At 35.2% G+C, this 24,381-nt stretch overlaps 1 protein-coding gene across 2 annotated transcripts; it reads left to right on the forward strand.

Annotated features, from left to right (window-relative positions):
• Nucleotides 1-11,738: 11,738 nt before the first annotated feature.
• On the forward strand, nt 11,739-24,337 carry LOC137405694 (E3 ubiquitin ligase Rnf121-like). 2 transcript variants are annotated; one of them, XM_068092047.1, is made up of 8 exons: nt 11,739-11,927; nt 17,289-17,338; nt 18,958-19,099; nt 19,191-19,345; nt 19,430-19,536; nt 21,382-21,503; nt 22,371-22,574; nt 23,726-24,337. In XM_068092047.1, exons 1-8 carry the CDS (start codon nt 11,886-11,888, stop codon nt 23,876-23,878), a joined length of 975 nt encoding a protein of 324 aa, XP_067948148.1. In that variant the 5' UTR covers nt 11,739-11,885; the 3' UTR covers nt 23,879-24,337. The 2 variants fall into 2 exon arrangements, with proteins under 2 accessions (XP_067948148.1, XP_067948150.1); XM_068092049.1 differs by lacking the exon at nt 17,289-17,338.
• Nucleotides 24,338-24,381: the final 44 nt, after the last annotated feature.

Raw genomic sequence — 24,381 nt, forward strand, 5'->3', positions numbered from 1 at the left:
AATCTCATAGTTTATCCATGAGCTAATAGTGGTTCTATTGCCAAGATTATAGCCGTTTTTGGCTGAAGAGAACTTCACCAAGATATACAAAACTATCACCAAAACCTATGTTGTCAAGGCAGAATTTATGTCTCCACTGTATTGTTGTGTCTGTAATAAATATACAGTCAAATTCGCCTGCTCTATTATAATTACTCACTCTAGTGGGAAGTGCTCAAGCTTTTGTTGAACGTAGGAATATTCCTTACTTTAAGCGAAGAGTGCTATAAATGCTTAGACAAGGTCTCTTTGTCTTGATTCATGATCCTTGTAAACATATACAGTCAAACATGGATAACTCGTCCACGGATAGCTCGAACACATGGTTAATTCGAACGGTTTCTTTGGTTCGTTCCCACGTAATGATAAATTGCTATAGATAACTCGAACTCAACACTGTTAATTCGAACTGTTTTTTTGCCCAACGGCTACCGAAACGGTTGTTATCGCTTTAGAAAATCACTTTATTCAAAGCCATAGAAGTAAACCTCATCTTTTCGTAATTCATAAGCGTCGTTATTACCACCATCGGCAAAATATTTTTGTCAACGACTTTTCTAAAGGTTTGGTCAAATTTGATTTATACTGCTATACGATGAATAGCACGGGCTCGCCGGGTCACGCGCGCAAGGATTTTCGCCACGCACATACAAAACAAAAACAGCATGTTGTTTTTTATGTGCGTGGCGAAAATCATTGAGTGCGTGACCCGGCTAGCCCGTGACGAATAGTTTTCCGACGTGAATTCCGTGTTGAATCAACGTCGGAATGTTGAATGTGTAAAACGTCTTAAAAATTGTTGTAATTAAACGTATACGTTGTCTTAGCTAAAAAAAACTATTCATCGTTTGACCTAAACACAGAATACGTGTGTACATTCAATAAGTATCCATTCAAAAAGCGTGAGTGATATACAATGTACCGTAAAACCTCGTAAAACTTTTAATTGAACTGCCTCGGAGTGTTGCTCTTAACGAATCCCAGGTAAAGTAAGGTAATCTGCATAAACTTCAAGAAAAATCGGCAAAATTGATCGTGGGTACAACGCTCAAAAGAAAAAGATGTCTTTTCTTTTGAGCATTTCAACAACGATCAAGTTTTGCCAATGTCAATCTAAAAAAACGTCCTGGCAATAACATCACCTCAAACAACAAACCAATCTCAAGTGATAGAAAAATCTCTATACTTTTTGATAAAAACGTTTTAAACTTTACATTAGAAACATTTAATTTGAAACAAGCCATTTGTGCTTTTGATTTATATTATAGTTTGCATATGTACATGTATCTACTAATAAATAAGTAAATACATGGACGTGTGACAGTGCTCTGATAACTTGAACGCTCTGATAATTCGAACACTTGCTCGGTCCCGTGAAGTTCGAGTTATCCATGTTTGACTGTATGTTTATGATGGATGTAAGCAAGGTGTCATGTTCAACCTTTTTATACACAAGCAATGATTTCTACAGTTTACTGAGATAGTTCTGCTGGATACAGAATATTTTGGGTTTTCCTGCCACCTTATGTTTATTTTAAGGACAAGGGAAGAGATACAATAGTTTTACTTGAAGACTATAAGTATAAAGCTAGAAAAGAAATTATTTGAGACTTAAAATATAGTTACCCTCTTATTCCGTCGGTAGTAACTCTTTGGCTTGTTCGGCTGACAAATCTGACTACCATGATGAAGCTGTGTTGAAAGAGTGAGGAATATGAGTAAATATTCTACTTTTTTTCCTGATTTAACATTAGCCTTAGTGTCCAGGAGTGAAACTATATGTGTTTGGTCTTTGATTGTGAGTCTTTTAGTCTTAGGGGGTTTTCAGATGCTTCCTACGTATTTGCGATGCTTCCTGTGTTTTACATTAGCGGCGATTTCATCAAATGATTTCCCTACTTATAATCATTGTCTGCTGTCTGGCAGTGCTAAATGTGGATCTTGTATGTCAGGTAGACAGTGTGATGCAAGTTGCTATCATCGTTGGCGGTGTTAGGTGTTGTTAATAGGGAGGCAAGTTAGGCATGGATCTTAAATTTCAATCTTTGGGGGTTAGCTCTTGGTTTTGATTTCTGGAATATAATTACAGGTTTTGGTGATTATCTAACACTTGTACGCTTGGTAGTCTTGTGCACCGTGAGAGATCGTAATGAGTAATCAGTATATGCATAATTTATTCACAAAGTGGATAAGTGGATATAGACTGCCGCACTATAAATCAGAGTACCCAAGTTCAGTTCCTGTACAAGACAAATTATTTTGTTAGTGCCATTTTTCCGCTCGGGCACAGTTCTTACTATAGTAAAGATGTTTTCAGGCCACACACTCATTGCTGTAGTCGTAGAATGGTATGGTTAAGATTTGGCGCTTCACTTGTAATGGTGTTATCCCATCACCGAAATTTGCTGGTGTTGTAAGCATGGGAATATTTGCTGGTGTTGTAAGCATGGGAATATTGGCTGGTATTGTAAGCATGGGAATATTTGCTGGTGTTGTAAGCATGGGAATATTTGCTGGTGTTGTAAGCATGGGAATATTTGCTGGTGTTGTAAGCATGGGAATATTTGCTGGTGTTGTAAGCATGGGAATATTTGCTGGTGCTGTAAGCATGGGAATATTTGCTGGTGTTGTAAGCATGGGAATATTTGCTGGTGTTGTAAGCATGGGAATATTTGCTGGTGTTGTAAGCATGGGTATATTTTTATGATTAGATCTGCTGTGAAGGTTGCAATGGTGGTATACCTTGTATGTGTATCATCTTGTTCTTCCTTTTATGTCCAACTGGAGATGGTCGGTATCAGATATAACAGTAATGACATCCAAAGATTTCATCAGTTCAAAACTTATGATTCAAGTGTAGCTGTTTTTGCCTGCAACATCGGCAGCGAGATATGTGAGTTCTTCAGCACAGACTATGTGGGCCTGTGAGAAAGGCATAGCAAATACATTACAAATGGTTGGCTATCATATTGATAATATGTTTTATACAGGGTATAAAACACACTGACATTCCTGAGTCAATTTGTATTTATGTTAAACTAGCAGCCATTTTAAATGAAAGTTTCATCACCAAGATAAACAACACTAGCACCAAAGCCAACATTGCCATGGCAAAAGAGACACTTCCACCGTGTGAGTCATAGAATATATGACTACTTCTGGGTAGAGGAGACAACTACATGGGTAATTTAGAGTTCTGTCTTCATCTGCTACCAAAATGAGCAAGAATGAAAAGGGGTGATAAAGTAGGTCAACAGAAAACTAGCTGTTTGAAGTTTACAAACTGAAGAAGGACTATGCATAGAAATAAAGTTCTAATAAAAAGCGATTGAACTGAAATCTGAACAAATACATGATTTTTTGAAACGGGTTTCAAAAAATGAAAGGTTTCATCAGTTCAAAACTCACGCTTGAAGTGAAGCTATTGCAAAAATGTGAAAAACTTTGGCCTCCAATATTGACAGCAAGATGAGTGAGACTGTTTGCAAAAACTCGGCGCAGATTATCTGAACCTGTCAGCCAACATAGCAAATACAAATGGTTGGCTATCATATCGATGAGGTTTTCTGCATATTTTAAGGGTTCATCAATATTACACTGTTTAAGCTCTGTGCAAGTATTAAACTTGTTTCTAATCTCCTAAGCAAACAAAGACATAATTTTTTGAAACGGCAGCCAAAGATTTCATCAGTTCAAAACTTACGCTTGAAGTGAAACTATTGTAAAAATGTGAAGAACTTTGGCCTGCAATATTGACCGTAAGACGAGTGGATCTGTTTGCACAAACTCAGTGCAGATTATTTGAACCTGCCAGCATAGCAAATACAAATTATTAGCTATCATATTGATTAGGTTTTCTGCATATTTTAAGGGATTCATAAGCATTAAACTGTTCAAGCTCTGTGCAAGTGTTAAATTTGTTTCTAATCTCCTGTCACCAGACCTTTGTTGTATATATCCGTGTGGCAGTCTATCAAGTTCACTAAAGTTGACATGCAAGAACATTTTAAATAGGAATCCAATATAAGTTGACATCAGTTGACCTACGATATATAGCGAGTACTTTGCACAGTAGACAGCATATGCATTGACACTTTCAGATGGGCTTATTGGCGCAACAACTTAAACCAATGTTATCTTAATTTTAAATTTTATGGGTAAGGTTTTTTGCATATTTAAGTTTAAGGGTTTATAAATATTTAACTGTTCAAGCTCTGTGCAAGTGTTAAATTTGTTTCTATTATTTTGTCACCAAGCTTTTTGTTTACACACAAACAAGCAGAAATTTTAAATAGAGAATCCCTTGTAATTTAACATCATTTGCATTGCTCTGACTTTAAAGATATATACATAACAAGCGGTTCACAGCCTAGACACCATACGCTTTGATACCTACGAATGGGCTTATTGGCGCAACAACTCCAACCTATGTTAGCTTAATTTTGAGATTATATGTTTTGTTTAATTATATAATTTATTTGCAAACAAACAAAAATAAAATATATGTACAACAGCACTCTTCAACGAGCATTAGGTTTGAAACAACCAAAAAACAAATATTTTATTCGTAAACTTTTGTTTGGTGGGAAAGCGTCAATATTCCCGATGTCCATGTCCAACGTAACGTATGCCTTAGATTCGCCAGCTTCTTGACTGCTAGAGGGCGTGTTGTCGCTTTCTTTAGTAACTGGATCCAGGTTGATGTGGTCTTGGGTACTAGTTTCTGAACTGGTTGATGCAGTGTTATTATCCGTGATGGCTTGATTTTGGTCAGCCTGACCTTCCTTCAATTCAGCTGTCAAAATATCAGACATGAATTACATTTTTAACAGTTACATAGGCAGACAACTCCATTATTAAATATGGTTCTTATTAGTAAGCAGACAACTACAACATTGTTCCATTAGCTTGACTCATTTTAATAATAAATTGATGTTTCATGCGCATTTCAAAAACATCAGAAAAAAATATTAATTATTTGTTTCAAACTCAATATTTTACAAGCTATTCATCCAGATATATGACTGAATGCTATTCCCGTCATTATAAGAAATTTGGAACTTTTGCCCCTTCGATATGTTCTACATGACCTAGTGGTGGGTTCACAAGCAAGTTTTTCGTAAATTAAGAATGATGGTTGTACCACAACACAAACACAACATCTAATATTTACAGCTAATTATTATTACTTACCTCCCCCTGACTGTAGTTGTTCAACCATTTCCAACTTCATCTGAGGTCTGAATTTTATTACAAAGCCTTTCCAATTACCCTGACCTTTCTTTTTGATAAGGTATTTATTTTTTCTTTGCTGTTTGGGTTTACTTCTGGGAGCTGTGGAAGCTTTAGCCTTTGTTCCCGAGATGTTAAAGAATCTGTAAATTTAATGACGAAGTAATCAATGATTGTCCGTCAATCAGCACAAACTAGTTATGGGGCATTTTACTTTAGATGAGAAGAACAGACTATCACTACTGCTGTCATCATCAATAGGCATAGTATTAGATACAGCACTAAATTATGATTAAGAAGATATGATACAGATTAAACTGCTCTGACAATACTGGAGTTGTACTCCTCATATCTCACACATCATTAGTGTTATCAACCAGAGGAGATAACTTTAGGTGAAGCTGTTGTGTTGTGCGCAAAGAGAAACTAGCTGCTCTGCATAAGTTTAATTATAGCCTATCATACACAAACCTGTGTTCGTACAGAAAGTAAACTACATGTATTTACTATAATACAGTTAAGTGTATTCACACGCAGGGTACAGGTACAAAATGCAGTATTTTAATTGTTAATTGTAATTATAATAGATATTAGCTCACTTACAGTATCTTGTCAATCAGTGGGACGATGATAATAGCTATCGTAAGAGCTCCACCATTTCTCTCAATATAATCACGAACTATCGGTATGATCACTTGAATCAGCATGTGATCACATGAAATAAGCACAAAACAAGCGAGAAGAACCTGAATGAACATGTTTACTGTTACAAGTTTGTTCAGCTAGCAAAATCTGATTGTTTACGTAATGCTGCTTCAGGGTTTTGATTGTTAGCATAACGATGGGTGACTGCATTTGAATTTATGAGAGCATTTCATAGTAAACTGAACCAATTAGAAAGAATTAAATATTGTAGAAGTCTTTTAATGGGAAAAAACTTTCTTTGATGCTAGTCAAACTGAGAAAGCACAGAATATGATGGAGTACTAGCAGTAAGTTTTGGTTTAAGGGCTATTTACTAAAGATCATTGTGAAATAAACATTTTTTGAGACAATATATGGACTGACAAAAGAGACAAATAAAATCACCAGAATATGTAAACAAAGGCGGTATAATCATATTAATAAAATGTTACTGTAATCCAATAGAAGCAATATAATTTAAAGGTCAAGGAAACAAATGGAAATTTGAAAATAGAAAAGTATTGCCGGTACATTTTGACACTGTGTCAGCACAAAAAATATAACAGACAACAGTTGGTATTAATGTATTTCATAAACAGCGCAACACAAAAACAAATCAAGGTTCCATAAAGTCACACCAAATCATTCTCTTCTAACCGGTAATTCGTTTAACTTTAGTACTGTAGATTTTTATGATGAGAAACTGGCGTACGAGTAGCTTTACTCCAACTTTCTTTTCTTGACTTACAAATTTAGAATAAATAAATTGTTGCACTTCTTGGCCATTTTAATGATTGTTTTGCCCTTTTAGCTGTTTCTCCTCATAAAACTCTTGAGACGGAGATAATGTATAACGTAATCGAAGATTGCGGTGGCGCATATTAATGTTGTATTTAAATTGAGCCCACCCAAGCATATATTACACAAGGAACATAAACTTATCTTTCATTTTTTTCCTTCAGAGAGGGAGAGCTACTCAAACAGAGATGTTCCATAGTCAGAAATTTGTGTTGAATTCAATTATATTGTTTCTACACTTATGTGTTTTGACATTACTGAGCTAGAGAGCACTTTCGAAATGGGAGGACAACTCAAGTTTGCTTGGGCAACCTTACATGTCAGAAGAAAAAAAACTATTTTATAATCTTGAAAAATAATAAATGCTTTCATTTGAGATTAGGTGAAACAACTCTCCGCATTTCTTAACCCCTGCCAAGAATGCAGTAAGACTGCTTGTTTCACTGTCTCAATCAGTCTGTGAATGAAACACTCGTCAGAGTGACTAAAGTTCAATTTGAGACAGCCAAACAGTATTCAAGCAGATTGTTGATATTGGAAGAAGAGAGCATTCAATGTAAAATTGCTCAAAAAGTGCTAAGCATTGAGAACTTTGATGAGAGTTCAGACTTGTTATGTCATTATGTCTGTTACAAAAAGTATAGTAACAAACTCTTTATGGAAAAAACTGAGAAAAGACAGGAGAAGAGACAGAAAGAATGTGATACAGCAGAAGAAGTAAGACTAGATATTTATTACTTCACAAATTTATGATGATTACTCTATGATGATGATACTTTGGTGGGAGAAAAAAAACCATTTTCATTTTTGTCAGCTTATTTTGTGAGCAGCAAAACTAACGCTTTACAGTTTACATGACGTGTTATGGCCTACAATTTGGACATAAATTAATGCATATATAAATTATATGTATGAACTGCAAATAAAAAGGTGACCAGGTTTGAAGAATTATGTGTCATACCTGTGTCAATCACATTATAATAATGCACTATGTTTTTTAGCCTGTCATTAAGCGTACCAGGTCTACTGGTGTCGAAGGTAAAAGTCCAATACTGGTGTACAAATCAGCTATTGTAGTTGGTGAAGTCAATAAGTTTTAAAGCTAAGGTTCACTGGGCTAGTTTGGAGAACAATGCCAATGATACGCCTAAATCAAGTGGAAACATCTGTTGATAAAAATGCAAATTATATAGAGCCAATATAGAGTTGTCTACCTATTGTTGAAACCATGCCAATAGCGATCTACAACAAAAATTTATAGCCTATGAATCTGTAGATCTTTAGCTAGCGTGATTGTGATATATAGGTTGAATGAATATGTAGATCTTATATTGACTCTGATATATAGGTTGATTAAGATTGGGGATAGATAAAAGCACTCACAAACTCATTGAGATTAAATGTTGTAATATGTTGCTAGGTTACTCTAATGGGACGTGACCATGTAGCATGGTTCAATATGGCGCTTAAATTGCGACGCTGATAAATGACCTTTGCCATTTCAGGGTCAGAATAATTCAGTGATTGTGACAAGCTGTTGTCTTGCTCGCTCCGCTCGATGAGGACAGCTCCGCAAAACAAGTTTGTCAAGACAAGCTAATCCACTAGTCCAGTCTGCTAATGGCTAGAAGATAACGAGTCTATACTCACGGCTTTTACCCTTACACTGGTAGTAGGGTTGCCAGATGTCCTGTATTTTACTGGATTGTCCTGTTTTTTGGTCTGTGTCCTGTATTTGAGCCAAACTGTCCTGTATTTGAGTTTCAGGTGAAAGTTATTTTTTATCTGTAACTATTTTCTATAAATACACGTACATGTAATACATATACAAAAACCATTGCAGCTGTATTGGTCATTGAGCCAACTGGAATATTATATAACAATAACCATTGATGATTGATAGATATATATAATATTAATAGGTATCTATGCATATAACAAAAGCCAAACAAACAGCTGTAATTGGTGGGAATTTCCCTTCTATCTATTGTGGACTTGGCAATGGATAGAAGGGAAATTCCCCTTCCCACCCCACTGATTCAGGAAAGTGCTAGCAAATCATGAAATTTTCAGCCACAGCCCACAATAAATTTAGTAGTTCATCAGTCAGCATGTCTGAGACAAGTTCTTGGACAGCTGAAGATCTTCACAATACTCCGCCAAAGAAATCCAAAGCACTTGACAGTATATAGCAAAACATGGGAAGAGAAATTCACGTGGGTAAAGCCTGTGAGCAGAAATAAATACAAAGCACTCTGCAGTCTTTGCAACAAATACTTCTCCATCACATCAGGAGGAGCAGTGGACCTTAAACAGCATGAAGAAACTAAGTACCATAAGAGAAGTGTAAGCTCAACTAAAGATAATCAGCTGTTGTCTACATTTTTTGCTTCGACCGAAAGCTCTCAGCAAAGTCAAATAACTGCTGCTGAGCTTACCAAAGTATTTCACTCAGTGAAACATAACTTGAGTTATAATTCATTGGACTGTGATATGAAACTGGATAGGATTATATACTCTTGGAGTGTTGTTGCAAAGCAGATATCTTGTGGGCGAACAAAAGCTGAGGCTATTGTCAAGAATGTGTTGGCACCATACAGTGTATGTGCAGCTGTACAAAAACTACGAGATGGGTTGCTACCATTTAGTATTGCGAGTGATGCTAGTAATAAAGGGAACCAAAAAATGTTTCCAGTGATGCTGAGATTCTATACACCACGTGATGACATTCAATCTGTTTTATTGTTTTTCTATGAAGACCCTAAAGAAGTCTCTATAAGCATAGCTAAAGCTATTCAGGAATTGCTAGCTAACTTCAACGTTGACATGTCGAAGACGACAGCGTATAGTGCTGACAATGCATCTGTGAGCTATGGAGTGCACCGTTGTGTTTACCAACATCTGAAGGTAGAACAACCAGACTTACTCAACGCTAACTGTTGTGCTCATCTCGCACACAATTGTTTAAATAATGCTGCTTCTAAATTAGATGTGGAGTTAAATTATAGTAATACTGGTCTTCAATCACTTTTCTTCTTCAGCCGAAGAGAGCAGCTCAAGGAGTTCTATGAATTTCTTGATATAGATTGGTGTGAGCTACTAAGACATGTGCCCACAAGATGGCTGTCATCAAAACCTGCAGTTGAGAGATTACTGAAAGTTTTACCAGCAGTGAAAAGTTAATTTATCTCACTCGGGGATGATTGCCCAACTGCTGTTAAACAGTTACTGAAACTCACAATGGACGGGACTGACAACCCTCAAACAAAGGAATGCATTGTGGAACTCTATCTGAGCTTCACATAAAATATTACCACTGTATTTGAAAAAGCCTGTTCTGCAACTCGAGAAGGACGATGGTACAATAATGGAGCTTGCTTACATTATAAATGGACTGAGTGGCTCCTTGAAAAACAGAATGGAAGACAAATTCTTTGGTAGCATTGCGAGAACAATATTGAACAATTTGAGCACCAATGAACACCGGATAATCATCACAGATCTTCTTGGCTTCCTAGGCAATGGTGTGTATGTATAATGCTGCGTGCTATGATAAATGATTACTTCTAAAAATAACAGCCATTTTCTGTGACACATTTTGGATCGGTAGAAGTTAGAAAAGAGTAATGGGTTACATACATGCATACAGCATACAATACAAATAATGCAGTTTGAAAAATTGTTCTTGTTTTTTCAGCCATGCCTACCTAGAGAAATGGTTTGACTTTACAAAGGACTCTTATTCGTACAAAGCCACTCATTTCGCACTGATAGAAGGCATTCCTAGCTACCAACACAAGCTTGACTTAAAGAATGATTTCAATATAAGCCATATGGAAGAGGATGTATTGTACGAGGAGCATAGCGGTATTGGAAGAATTCCTTGGGATAACATCAAGTTCTTAAGCTCCACAGCTGAGAGGTGGAATTACATCTTGAATAGCGCACCACTATTTCCGGAAATAACTAAGCTTGTATCATATATACTCTCTATACCAACCAGCAATGCCGGCCCTGAGCGTGTATTTTCACTCATGACAGCTAAAAGGACAAAAGAAAGAAACAGAGCATCAACTGTATTTTTAAAATCAGAGCTGCAAGTGGCATGCAATATAAAAATAGATTGCAAAGCATTTTATGCTGCTGTACTAAAAGATGGAGCATTGCTAAAGAAATGTAGACTATCAACAAAATATTGTGAGTGAGACTGAAGAGAAGAAGAGACAATGCATACTAAGTAGGGTAATCCTCTAATATACATTACAGCATTATATGCATGTATATTATTATTATATTAGTATATATATCATGTCATCATATCATGCAGTTACCATATAACTATATACAAGACACTATACACTTTCAAATGCAGAACCCACTACCAGCCACAATGTGTCCTGTAATTTTTGTTCATCCATCTGGCAACCCTAACTGGTAGTGTCGAAGTGAAGTTAATTATTAAAGGTGCCTCAGCTACAGACCTGCCAACCCAAAAGTGGGGCAATGCGTGAGATTTGGTTTTGAGGCAATTGATGTATCAATGATAGTATATATAAAATAGTGGAAATTGGGGCAAAGATCTCATGCGTTTTCATTTTTTTTGGGTGATTGCGTGAGTCTCACGCCGAATGCGTGAGAGTTGGCAGGTATGCTCAGCTACCATAACCAAGCATCAGTCAGTCCCTGATTGGCCTAGTTCGGAGTGCCCTGATTTCAATGAGACAATTTTTTGCTTGACTGCAAACATGCTTAAATAAATAATTTTATTGCCGTTTTAGCTGTAACCAACAAATTATTTGAGTTATCAAAAACCTTAAGGTGTGTAATGTCATATACTGTACAATGTACACATTTTTTATTCGTTGCGATCACACAGTGTGTCGGGATGACAACTACTTATTCGCAAAAACCTTTCCATCTTAACGTTCAAACTCGTGACTAACGGCTGCAGATGGACTCGCCGATATTACAGAGCCGGATATACACCTTGGAGAAGCGGATTGGAAATTGTTTCGTACTGATGGAGCTTTAATTATGAAAAACTGCCATTGTTGATACATTCTGATAGTTGACCAAAACATCTCATAAGAGAACCGCTGGTGTAATCAGTTTTAAACATAAATATATTTACTATGGCGGACCTGGATCATCCCTCAATTATCAGTGAAGGCAAAGTAAGAGACACAAGTTTAGCTTTACAAGAATCAAATGTCAGCATTTTCATCACAACCTTGAAACAAGTGAATGGCGGAAAATAACAGAATTGGCTGGACTGTTATTTGTTTATTTATTTGGAAGGTTTTATCTATTAGCGTTTTGAAAAGCCTGTTTCTTTTTCTAGCCAGGTTTGTTTTCAATGCATTTATAAAAGTTTTCATTATAAATCTGGCGGTTAAAGCACGGTTTTTTAGATAGCCTATTTCAGATGTTGGCTAGCTACTTTTAAGTTTGTGTTTTGAAGGATTTTACTTTGTATACAGATATTAACAAGAAAACCTATTACCAGATAAATGTCGTGTCTCTAGATGAAGTTGCTAATTATATAATAATATGTAAGCTAGTCTTTTAGGGCAATGTCAGTTTCAGTTCCAAGCCAGTTTTTATTTTACTTCGAAGGATTAATTTAGGTTAAAATTAACTTGTCAAAGTTTCAATCGCCTTGGCTTGTCAAGTAGTACATGTACTACTTGACAAGCACAGGTGGTTTCAACTTTCAAGTCATGAAATTATAATTTGGAAATATTTGACGAATCATTGAGCATAGGATACCTAAAAAACAAAGCAGTACAGCAAAATAGGTTAGATTATCTTCAGTTTGCTCTTTTCTTTATTACTTATCCATTGAGCAGTTATCATGAGTTGTTAGTAATGTTTACACCTAGCCTCGGGTTTTCTCTGTTATAATTGTTAAACTATGTAGCTATAAATTTAAAGTAGCAAAACACTATTTATTAGATGACGAAAATGTACAAATTATTAAAAGGTTATAGCAAACGTTAAAAGCAACAAACTATTAAATTCAGGTATCGAATTTCTTCACTGTTTCTGTCTAATAGTTTGATTAATTTAAGCTAACTTTTTCAGGGAATTGTTTGCCGCTTGAAAATACCCTTGACAGAGTGTGGTATTTATTACTACTATAAGAATTGTCTATGAATTACGAATTGCCTTCAACGTTGGTGCTAAGTGGCCAAGCCAGTTTTTACTTCCGTGTTATAACCGATAATAAATATTCCATTATCACGTATATATACATGAGAATGTTCATTAATAATTTGATTTGTTTGTAAAATTCAAATCAGCATTGCTTTATTTCCTTTTCAAATCAAATTCAATTCATTCCATTGTACATGTCAAAATCAAATAAAAGCTAACTCTAATCATTGCAATTATATTTGTTTCAAGTATTTAAATATTCAATTCTTTGAATTTCAGCGTGGCTCTGTATGTTAGGACCAAAATATCCGTACGATTGTTGTGAGCAAGGTAGAAATAACATTGTAATAGTTTCATAGTATTTTGTGCACTCAAATTATAACAAGAGATTCCGTAAACAATGTTATCATGAAATGTAAAGTGATTTATCTTTTCAAGCTAACCTGGTTGTATGCTGTAACCGCTTGTTAACCTACAGGCAGGGTTTTCCATTAAAAAAACTCTCACATCATTTTTCTTGAGTCGGTGAAATTTGAGTTCCCGAGTGAGTTTTAGTCCCTGTAATCAGAGCTCATAACCAGACTCAGGTCAGACTGAACACAATGCATTAGAACAGTGCTTATAGTGCTTAATAGCACAGTTTATCGGATACCTACTCACTGTATCAGAAATATCAAATATATCTAAAAAGTTGAAAATTTACAATATTGCAAATAAGTATGCATTCAGATTGGAATTCTGGGAAAGGATTCCTAAAAATCTGTCCAGATTTTTTTCATAGGAACGTCCACAAGTTGCAGCACTTCTTGATCAATTGTTTTTATTAAAACAGAATGGCATCTTTTCAGTTTTTTGTTGTTAACATAACTTTTTACAAAATAGAATGAAAATCATCGGAGATTAATCTGAAAAATTACTTTAGTCTTCCAACGCCTAATACCTTTTACATGAAAAATTTGTTTAACAAGTTATTATGCAATATTATACATATCTAGGCAATATTTGACAAATTACGGACATGCAAATTTTTAATGTATGACATCTAAAGTTAATGGATACATTGCAATAAATCAGTACATATTTGCGTAATTGTCATTCACATAGTTTATTCTATGGTGATCAACTAATAATAAAAGTTTGTGGTACCATTTCTTTTTAGTATTAAAGTCATTGATCTCAATAGGTTAATGCTGAGGATACGAGTGGGAAAAAACTAATCCTTTTCTCAAAATTAATACAAAACTACCAAAAACATGAGTAACCATGTTCAGATCAATTTGCTAGAAAATCTCCAGAGCAATTTAGTAAAAAGAGAGTGAAAGCTTTTTGGAAAAACGGAAGTCAAAAGCTAGTTAAATGGTAGAAAGGCTGGCCCTGAAAATTAGTCATAAAAATACCTAATATAAAAACAAAATACACGTATGTATAATATACATATTTCGTATTAAAGCTGACTTGGTGCAAGTTGGACTGGCTCTTTGCTCACTAAAGCTATATCCTAATTCGCTCTCTCTAACGTAGAGGGGAAGTGGTAAAGTAAGCTATGTCTCGATTGAGTGTCTTGTCTCACTAGTATACAATAATCTCTGTCAACTATCACACCAGTGTCGTGAATTTCTAGCACTAATAGTAACCTATATATGTAAAAGAAATTCTTGGGGTTCTTTTGTTTTGAAATGAATAAGCTCAAGAGTCATTATGGTATACAACAGTACAGTAGGTATATATTTTATAATCACTGCGAATCCGGTGGTCATTCTCCTCCACCAGCGATGGCCTTCATTTGGATACGTATAGGGATACATTGTTAGTGTTTTTGCTGAAGCAAAAATGTGGAGCGCACAGTCTAGTGCTATTAAGGCCCACTACTACCAAGCCTGGTAATGCGAAGGATAAAAATAGGATATCTTACAAGAATAACTCGAGACTGCCTCTGATTTTCACCCAAGTTCGAAAGACTACAGTAAAAATCAAACCATAGTTCTGTGTTTTGGTTCTAAACATAAAACCGAACATCTGTTTCTATGTTCATGTGTAGAAGGACATGTACATGTATTGCTTCAAAGTTTAGAGAGCGTTTTAAGTTTTCTGAAGGGTTGAATATGTGGCTCATACTAAAAAATCTAGTTTATATTTTGGAAATTCCCATTTCATGTGTGAGTCTGCTGCACTGTATCCTCCGCCATGTAGGAGTGATTGCTGTATTGGTGTTACAGCAATTACGGTAGCCTGATACTGGGATAGCGGTATTAAACCCATGTTGAGGAGCACTTGTAGCAGGAAATGAGGCACAGTGTATATAAGATGAAGATTGATTTGAATAGTACAACATCTATTAAAGACTATTAGATTCCTCAAATCTAGTTTACTAGACTAAAGTGCTTGGATTTTGTCAACAACTTGCATAGTTGTTCACCAGAGCCCGAGCACAAACTGTGCAGAAGATAAGAAATGGCTCACAATTAACGTTGTGTTTGGTGCTAAGACAAACAACTCTCATGGCCCTGACACACGCTTACCTTTGCTATCAAGTAGGCCACACTTTTTTGAGCATGTTTTTGCAATTTCGCTACAGCACTTTTACCAGTGCCCTATTTGTCTACTGCATAACCACAACCACGGCTACACCTCAATTTTCTTTCATTTAAATTTAGAATTGAATTGCTGTTAGTGTATTAATGCTATTTGTATCTACAGTAGTTTTTTGTGCAGAAGAACTGATTAATCCAAAGTAAATGTATGATTATAACAATATTCGCTCCAGCATTCTGCTTATCCATATATATATTTCTCAAAGTTTGCCGTTGGTCTGTCTGTTCTTCGGTATCTCCAGCCACAGCTATTAAAATTTCGCTTTCTGCTGGACTTAACTCAAAGATTGCGATCGCAGGTTTGCAATCCAATTGTCTAATCACAAAACCATGAAAGCTCTTACAATTCATTGCTCTCACTACATAACGTGTACACCATTGTCCGTTTTCACACCCAAAATGGCGTTTTAATCGAAACTTTATAAATTCTATTAACTATAAAACACGATGCTTTTTCGTGAACTTCTATTTTCGGTTTTTCGTGAAGTTAAATTGCTAAGTCGCAGTGAAGGTCAATACTTTTCACAGCGGACAATTGTATTATCTCGAGTAGGAATATCCTCTACATTCTCTTACCTTCGGTCAGACAAAGACAGTCCGATATTCCATTTTTACATTTGTACCAGTGTCGAGAGGTAGCGGAATCATCGTATTCAAAGTTTTGATGGAAAGCTTCTGCTGGAACATTAACCTTTTTTATACACACACATACACACACGCTTCTATGCACGAATTATTATTATTAATTCAACATATGCAGAATTTTTATTTTGTTTTCTCAGTTCGTATTAATTGTATCATTACCAAATCATCTTTTATGGTAATCGTAGCAAAACGGACTTAATTTAGCAATTACTTGCTAACTATTTCACATTTACATTTAGACGCTTATATTTTTTCATTTTGTCTATTTATTTAATTTATTTGACCTGCACAAAACATTTTCTTGATATGAAGTTTGAAAGTTACAGTTTGACAAAGTTTGAAAACCTATACAGTTGTTTTACTTTTTTCTCTCAATTTATTTGGACTAAACAAAACACTTTTCTCATGATATGAAGTTGGGAAGTTAGAATGGTAACTATTGTTACACATTAAATAAAAATAAATTTTCTGTGCAAATTTGTTGTACATGTTAAGCAAATAGCTGAATGGATTAATATCGTATGTCAAGGTACGGATGTATATGATGGAAACCATGAGGAAACTAAGGTGAATAAAGCGTTTATAACTTAGATAGATTAATACAGAAGTTTTAGAGCCTTATATAATTTTAAGCAACGCAAGGACACTGAACTGAATTGATGAAAATTATTCAGATCCTACAACTGATAACAATAACTGGGAAAAACAAGTACTTAAGTATTTCTCCTTAAACAAAGGAATGAATGCTGAATGTTCTCCTACCTCACTGCCTTCTTTTCGTACTAAACAACATGTCATCGTACTAAACTTTATGTCATCGTCCATCTACCTTAATTTTAGTTTAGTTTATTAGAGTTGACAGGATTGTACTGCTAAAATCACAAAGATTTTTAGTGCATATTCATGTAATGAACACTTAGAATGGCTACTATACGTTGTCATACCCTGTCAAACCCTGTCAAACTGTCATATTCTGTCAAAATAGAGTGAGTCAAAATTGATATGTTGCTGATTGCCATGACAACCATGTCAACACCATTACAACACTGATGTTAATAGTATATTTTGTACTTTTGCAGTCTAAAAATGTGACTATAGTTATATCTAAAAATAGTTATATCTCATATGCGGTGTCTTTTTAAGGTTTTGGTGACTCCTGATTTGTCTAAAATGAGTCCAGCAGAAAGGCAACGGTAAGCTTTATTGTGTCCAGAAGACATGTTGACGTTGATTAGTAACATTGGTTTTGTTTATTTTCAATCATTTGTTTGGGCATCATTTTGCATTGTAGATTTTAAGCTCATATAATAGATGTTTAGGCATCATTTTGCATTGTAGATTTTAAGCTCATATAATAAATGTTTAGGCATCATTTTGCATTGTAGATTTTAAGCTCATATAATAGATGTTTAGGCTATTACCATAAAACCTCTATTTGAACGCCACCTCTAATAGAATGCCACCATAGAAGAAAGGTTGAAAAATGCAGTGCTATTCTTTAATTGAACACCACCTCTATTTGCTCGCCATTTTGACATTCTTTGATCTTTACGAACCCAAAATAGAAAGTGATCAGTAGAAAGATGTCCACAAAATAGTACTATTAACAACTCGGTTACATCAATTACAATGAATTCTTTCGATGTTTATGTAATGGTTGCCATGGTTATAGTGTTGTGAACTTGAGAAGATCAATCTCGCTCTGATTCAAAGTCACTAAGGTCTAAATCCTATCCATTGCTTTCAGATTCATCCATAATTTGGTTTACAATCTAACCTGAAGACTTGCATTTTGATGAACGATGAGAATACTTTTCAGAAACACTGTACGACGTAATAGCAGCCATTGTTATGATGTATTCTAACTTTAAAATGTTGAAAACGTCTTTGAAAGTCAAAGATGTAATGTTCATTTTCTAACTTCCAAGCTTTACGAGTTCTTCTTTGAAAGCGACACCATGGAAATAAGTGACACCAGCTTTAATAACTTTAAAGCTTTAAAATGTCCAAATTCTAACTCCAAAGTTTTACGATTCTTTTCTTTAAAACTTGAAAGCGACACCATGGAAATAATCAATAACTGTATCTTGCTAATATTTTATAATTAAAGTAGGTCTTTATTTAACTCAGTCTGGTACTTTGATGTATATGAAAAAAAGCAAAAATGTGGAGGCCGATGGCATGAATGCCAATCCACCCGAAGGAGTGTGTAAAATAGAGGCAACATTAGGCAAGGCTTTGCCCGTAAAGGGGTTAAATTTATCTTCCCAAAATTCTGACGAGCTTGTCGGAAAATACAGCGCCACTCTGTATTTGAGCGTCATCGCTAATAAAATGCCTTTATAGAAAAAAGGTTTTGAAAATAGATTGTCATGGCGTTCAAATGAGGTTATACGATTAAAGTTAACCACTATTTCTACTCAAATAACTCTTTAATCGAACCTTTTCCTTTGGGTAATCATGCTTTCCTACTTTTACCTATTGCATGTTCACCTGTAGACACCTCAAATTCTGATATCTACTATTCCTGTATTGCATAGGCATGCGTTATATATATACATGTATATTATATATATAATATACATGTATATTATATATATAATATACATGTATATATATAATGCATGTCTATGTATATATATATACATAAGCATATATATACATAGGCATATACATACATATACATATATACATTGCCGGATATATATATATATATACATGCCTCGTCTGCATGAGTTATAATTGTACATACATCATATGAATGAGTTATGCAGAAACATATGCTTGACACGTATGTACGCGCATTATACAGGTATGAACATCAACTCCTGCATGAGAAACATAAAGGACATGAGGCCATGCACGCTGAGATGATGATGATCCTTATGATTAGTCTTATCGTAGCCCAGGCTGTTCTCCTCATATGGAGAACCAAACATAACCGCTCCTACCAGGTAGGGTAAATGTGATCTATAAATGGACGAGTCCCCAATATTAATTAGGACTATAGTGTTGTTTAAGCTAAGGTATCTCTTGATGTTTTAGTCAGCAACGCTATGCGCGATGTGGCTGGTGCCATTGGTCATATGCGTCCGAATGTGGTGGATGAAGTTTGTCATCATCTGGTGTCTCTACTCTCTTATTACCGGCAACGTATGCTACAAAGCTTTACAAAAACCCATCACCATGACAACGCCTCGGTAAGATTTAGTACTCTTCTTCTAATATCTAGCTGACTTTCTCTCTGCGGTACACTCTCGAATATTACAGAGTTTGGTTTGTAGGTGGGTCTACAAGTGGTTCCTTCTAGTATACAAGTTCTGCTACGGTCTCGGAATTGCCGGATACTTCTGCATTCTGTTCACTTTCTTAGGCTTCAATGTACTCTTAGGTAAGCAAATTGAAAGTCTATTACATACTGGCTAACGGGCACCACTATATACAAGCGGCCTGATCTATGAGCGATTATTCGAACCTTCTTTCTGTTGGCTGTACGAGCCAAAGTTTGGGTTACGATCTGAGAAACATCCACTGCGTCTTAAAATTTATGCCTGGTTCTGTCTTTGTAAAAAGACTGTGTTTATCTGCAATGAGGGACATAGAACTGGGGCAGATGTAGCTCTAGAAGGCATAGTAAGCGATGGTTAAATGCAAATATTAAGCTTAAGTTAACATTGCAAAAAGGTCTTCCATGAATTAGTTTTTCAAATATATGTATTATTTGGTTTTTACACAATAGTTCATCACTAGTATTGTTGTAATCGCTATCCAAAAAATGGCCCTTTTGATTACAGTTAACGTTCTTTCTGAGCCATTTAAACCTCTGTAGGTTGTATTGATCTGCTTAGATTCAAATCATCTCTTTCTTTTAAATATTATAATTTTTTTAGCTTTCATCAGAGGATATACTAGTATCTGTCTTTTAATAACACGTTTCTTTTCATAAGTTACAATATTAACACAACTGTTTCGTCAGGTCTGGAACATATTAATTAAATTTCACAGTTTACATTAGATTAATTTGACTGACATTTGAGCTCCATCACAGAACAGATTGCACTCGTATCCCCAAATTGACTGCGGTCAGTTTTCAGCATTTTCAGTTTCTCATAAACAGTTAAAGCGTATACGTATTCATAATTCTGTGGTAGTTTCTAGATGAGGAATTAAAATCAGTCTTTCTGTAATGATAGCCGTTTTTCTTTAAAGTTATTCCAATATGACATGAAGGTCAAATAGTTAGTTGCGTATGTGTTCACTCGTGTTATATTCACTCGAGTTATATTCACTCGAATTAAATTCCCTCGAGTTATATTCCCTCGAGTTATATTCCCTCGAGTTATATTCACTTGAGTTATATTCACTTGAGTTATATTAACTCGAGTTATATTCACTCGAGTTACATGTATATTCACTCGAGTTATATTCACTTGAGTTATATTCACTTGAGTTATATTCGCTTGAGTTATATTCACTCGATTGAATATAACTCGAGTTATATTCACTCGAGTTATATTCATTCGAGTTATATTCCCTCGAGTTATATTCACTCGAGTTATATTCACTCGAGTTATATTCCCTCGAGTTATATTCACTCGAGTTATATTCACTCGAGTTATATTCACTCGATTGAATATAACTCGAGTTATATTCACTCGAGTTATATTCACTCGATTGAATATAACTCGAGTTATATTCACTCGAGTTATATTCACTCGATTTATATTCACTCGAGTTATATTAACTTGAGTTATATTCACTCGAATTATATTCACTCGAGTTATATTCACTCGAGTTATATTCATTCGAGTTATATTTCCTCGAGTTATATTCACTCGAGTTATATTCGCTCGAGTTATATTAACTCGAGTTATATTCACTCGAGTTATTCACTCGAGTTATAATCACTCGAGTTATATTCACTCGAGTTATATTCACTCGAGTTATATTCACTCGAGTTATATTCACTCGAGTTATATTCACTCGAGTTATATTCACTCGAGTTATATTCACTCGGGTTATATTCATTCGAGTTATATTTCCTCGAGTTATATTCACTCGAATTATATTCACTCGAATTATATTCGCTCGAGCTAGATATATTCGCTCGAGTTATATTCCCTCTAGTTATATTCACTCGAATTATATTCACTCGAGTGAATATAACTCGAGTTATATATATTCAGTTGAGTTTAATGTCTTCGCTCCTTTCACTTCCACCCATTTCTATTTACAGGCATCAAACCAGACTCAGCAATGAACTTTGGTCTCCAGATTCTATTTTATGGCCTCTACTTTGGAGTTGTGAGCAGAGATTTTTCTGAAACCTGCACGGAGATGATGGCTTCAAGCATTGGGGTGTGTGTTTATAGCTCCCATGTATTCTTAGTTTCTAGCTTAGAATAAAGGTGTGTACAGTCTCTCTATGTCTATTAGTATTACTCTATGGTTATTAGTATAAAGTATGGTGAGTATAGTCTCTCCATGTCAATTAGTATTACTCTATGGTTATTAGTATACAGTATGGGGAGTATAGTCTCTCTATGTCTATTAGTGTTACTCTGTGGTTATTATTATACAGTATGGGGAGTATAGTCTCTCCATGTCTATTAGTATTACTCTATGGTTATTAGTATGAAGTATGGTGGTTATCGTCTCTCTATGTCTATTAGTATTACTCTATGGTTATTAGTATGAAGTATGGTGGTTATCGTCTCTCTATGTCTATTAGTATTACTCTATGGTTATTAGTATAAAGTATGGTGAGTATAGTCTCTCTATGTCTATTAGTATTACTCTATGGTGATTAGTATAGTGGGTATAGTCTCTCTATGTCTATTAGTATTACTCTGTGGTTATTAGAATACAATATGGGGAGTATAGTCTCTCTATGTCTATTAGTATTACTCTATGATTATTAGTATAAAGTATGGTGGGTATAGTCTCTCCATGTCTATTAGTATTACTCTATAGTTATTAGTATAAAGTATGGTGAGTATAGTCTCTCTATGTCTATTAGTATTACTCTATGGTTATTAGTATAGTGGGTATAGTCTCTCTATGTTTATTAGTAGTACTCTATGGTTATTAGTATGAAGTATGGTGAGTATATTATAGGTATATAGGTATATCTCTAGGCAGTTACAAGGCATGCAGTAGAGATTTAGCCACTATCTGCAGGCATTATCGTTATGTATCACTCATATGATGTCTGTGAACTTGCAGTACTACACGCCATCAGGACTGCCTGGCAGACAGCTAGATGAAAATGTTTGCGCTGTGTGTGGTTGTGAAATAAACTACAACAATGAGACCGCTGTCATAGAAAAGAGGTATTCTCTCACCTGTGGCCATACATTTCATGAGTTCTGCATACGAGGCTGGTATATCGTGGGCAAAAAACAGACTTGCCCATATTGTAAAGAAAAGGTAATTTTATGGATTAACTTGGACTTTCAGTTTCGCTATAGGATTTTTTAATGATTGAAAACAGGCGAAAGAGTCAAGCGGATGTCATTGTAGTATAATGCCACAAACAGAGGTTGTTGTAGTTTTCAATGCAGTATTATAAGCATAACAAACATTAGTGTTTTGTTAAAGGTTAAAATTGGCAACCCAAAGCTTGGAAGTGTTTCAGTTCATCAATGTAAGTCAATAGTGGTGACACAGAAAGCATTTTGTAAGACTGAAGAGGCCAACGTTTTTGACAGATATTTGCAATATGGGAGGCAGGAACATGCCTCTTAAGTGATTGAAATAGATATGGTGAGAGAGGACCTTGCAGTACAACACATACTTTTATAACTGGATGAGTGCCACTGACCCCACATAACCTTTCTAATCACTTGATTTACAATCTGTTTGCATTTATATCGAGATTAAATTATTTGCAAAAGACTTTTAATATCAATACAGTCTCCTTGTAGTGCATCAAAACATCAATATCTCCTCCTTGTAGTGACCCCACCAATGAATTGAAAAATGCCAAACAATGTTTTCAGTTTTGATATGGTTCTAATCAGAAGGTTGACGTATGCTTTAAAAAAATTAATGATTTATTTACCTTTGATATATAATGCTATTACTATTAAATTAGAGATTTATTCACTTTTGATATATAATGCTATTACACAGCAGGAGAAGCCCTGCTCAGTGGTTCGAGTCCTGCTACGGGATGTCAGCAAGGGCGTGGCATCTTTCATTGCTCCTGTGCTAGGGGACACAACCCTGCCAAACAGCGGGTCAGTAGCTTGCGCTGTCAGGAAGCGCATCCGACTTTAAATTGCTAAGGGAGACAACCCTGACAGAAAATTGGAAGCAGGCAATAGGAAACCACCTCAGTATCTTTCTAGTGAAACTTATAAAATGTCTAATTCAAGTGACTGGATAAGGTCATGACACGAGAGACTTGCCTACAGCGGAGTACTCTTAATCATGTTTTAGGGTATTTTCTATGTTATTTTGCATCGAACTTTCATCGTCATTCTCTTATCACGAAATGCTATATTTTTTACTTCATCAATTCACAATATGTTCCTGCTGTATTCTTTTCATACTAAGCAATCCTTCATCGTTTTTAGGTTGACCTCAAGAGACTGTTTGCCAGCAGCCCGTGGGAGCAAACTCATATTTATTATAACAGCTACCTTGACTTTGTCCGCTTCCTAGTAGCCTGGCTACCAATAATATTCACTATTGTGCAAGGCTTTAATTGGATGCTCGGACTAGAATAGGGAAGATTTTTAGACAGCCATAAAATGTTCAACTATGTAATTTTAAGTATTTGCGGAAATGAGTAAAGTTTATGGAGATTATGGTAGTTCTGTTGGTCTTCATTTCGGCATTTCTAGCCAGCTTCATAAACTCAATTAAAATAGTTCGATATTTTCGAAATATTACGGCCAAATAATATTTCATGGCATTTCCATCCATTAGTCCTGCAAATGCACTCAGACCTTAACACTATTAGCCTCTTATTGGCATTTAGTTTCGATCGCTGTTGGTAGCTTGTCAGATTTTTGTAAACGCTCATCACTTGACTGGAAATTTAATGAGAAATGTCTACTGCTGTAACGCTGGTAGCAAATGAAATGTGTGTTACAAATCTAAACCTGCAGTGTGCGTTAGCTGATAAGATGCCATATTTTCCTAATCTTACCATCGATCGATCTAAAATATATCAGCCAATCAGACATTGTCTAACCAATAAGCAACCTTTAAATCTTCAGTGTTTTTC

Source organism: Watersipora subatra, chromosome 10, assembly GCF_963576615.1.
Source record: "Watersipora subatra chromosome 10, tzWatSuba1.1, whole genome shotgun sequence".
Lineage (NCBI taxonomy): Eukaryota > Metazoa > Bryozoa > Gymnolaemata > Cheilostomatida > Watersiporidae > Watersipora > Watersipora subatra.

What these genes read in the sequence shown, in the direction of transcription:
- LOC137405694 (XM_068092047.1), top strand. Translation starts at nt 11,886, where the DNA reads ATGGCGGACCTGGATCATCCCTCAATTATCAGTGAAGGCAAA. An exon ending in ATCACCATGACAACGCCTCG is followed by an intron (nt 19,346 to 19,429) that starts GTAAGATTTAGT and finishes TTTGGTTTGTAG; the next exon opens with GTGGGTCTACAAGTGGTTCC. An exon ending in AGGCTTCAATGTACTCTTAG is followed by an intron (nt 19,537 to 21,381) that starts GTAAGCAAATTG and finishes TTCTATTTACAG; the next exon opens with GCATCAAACCAGACTCAGCA.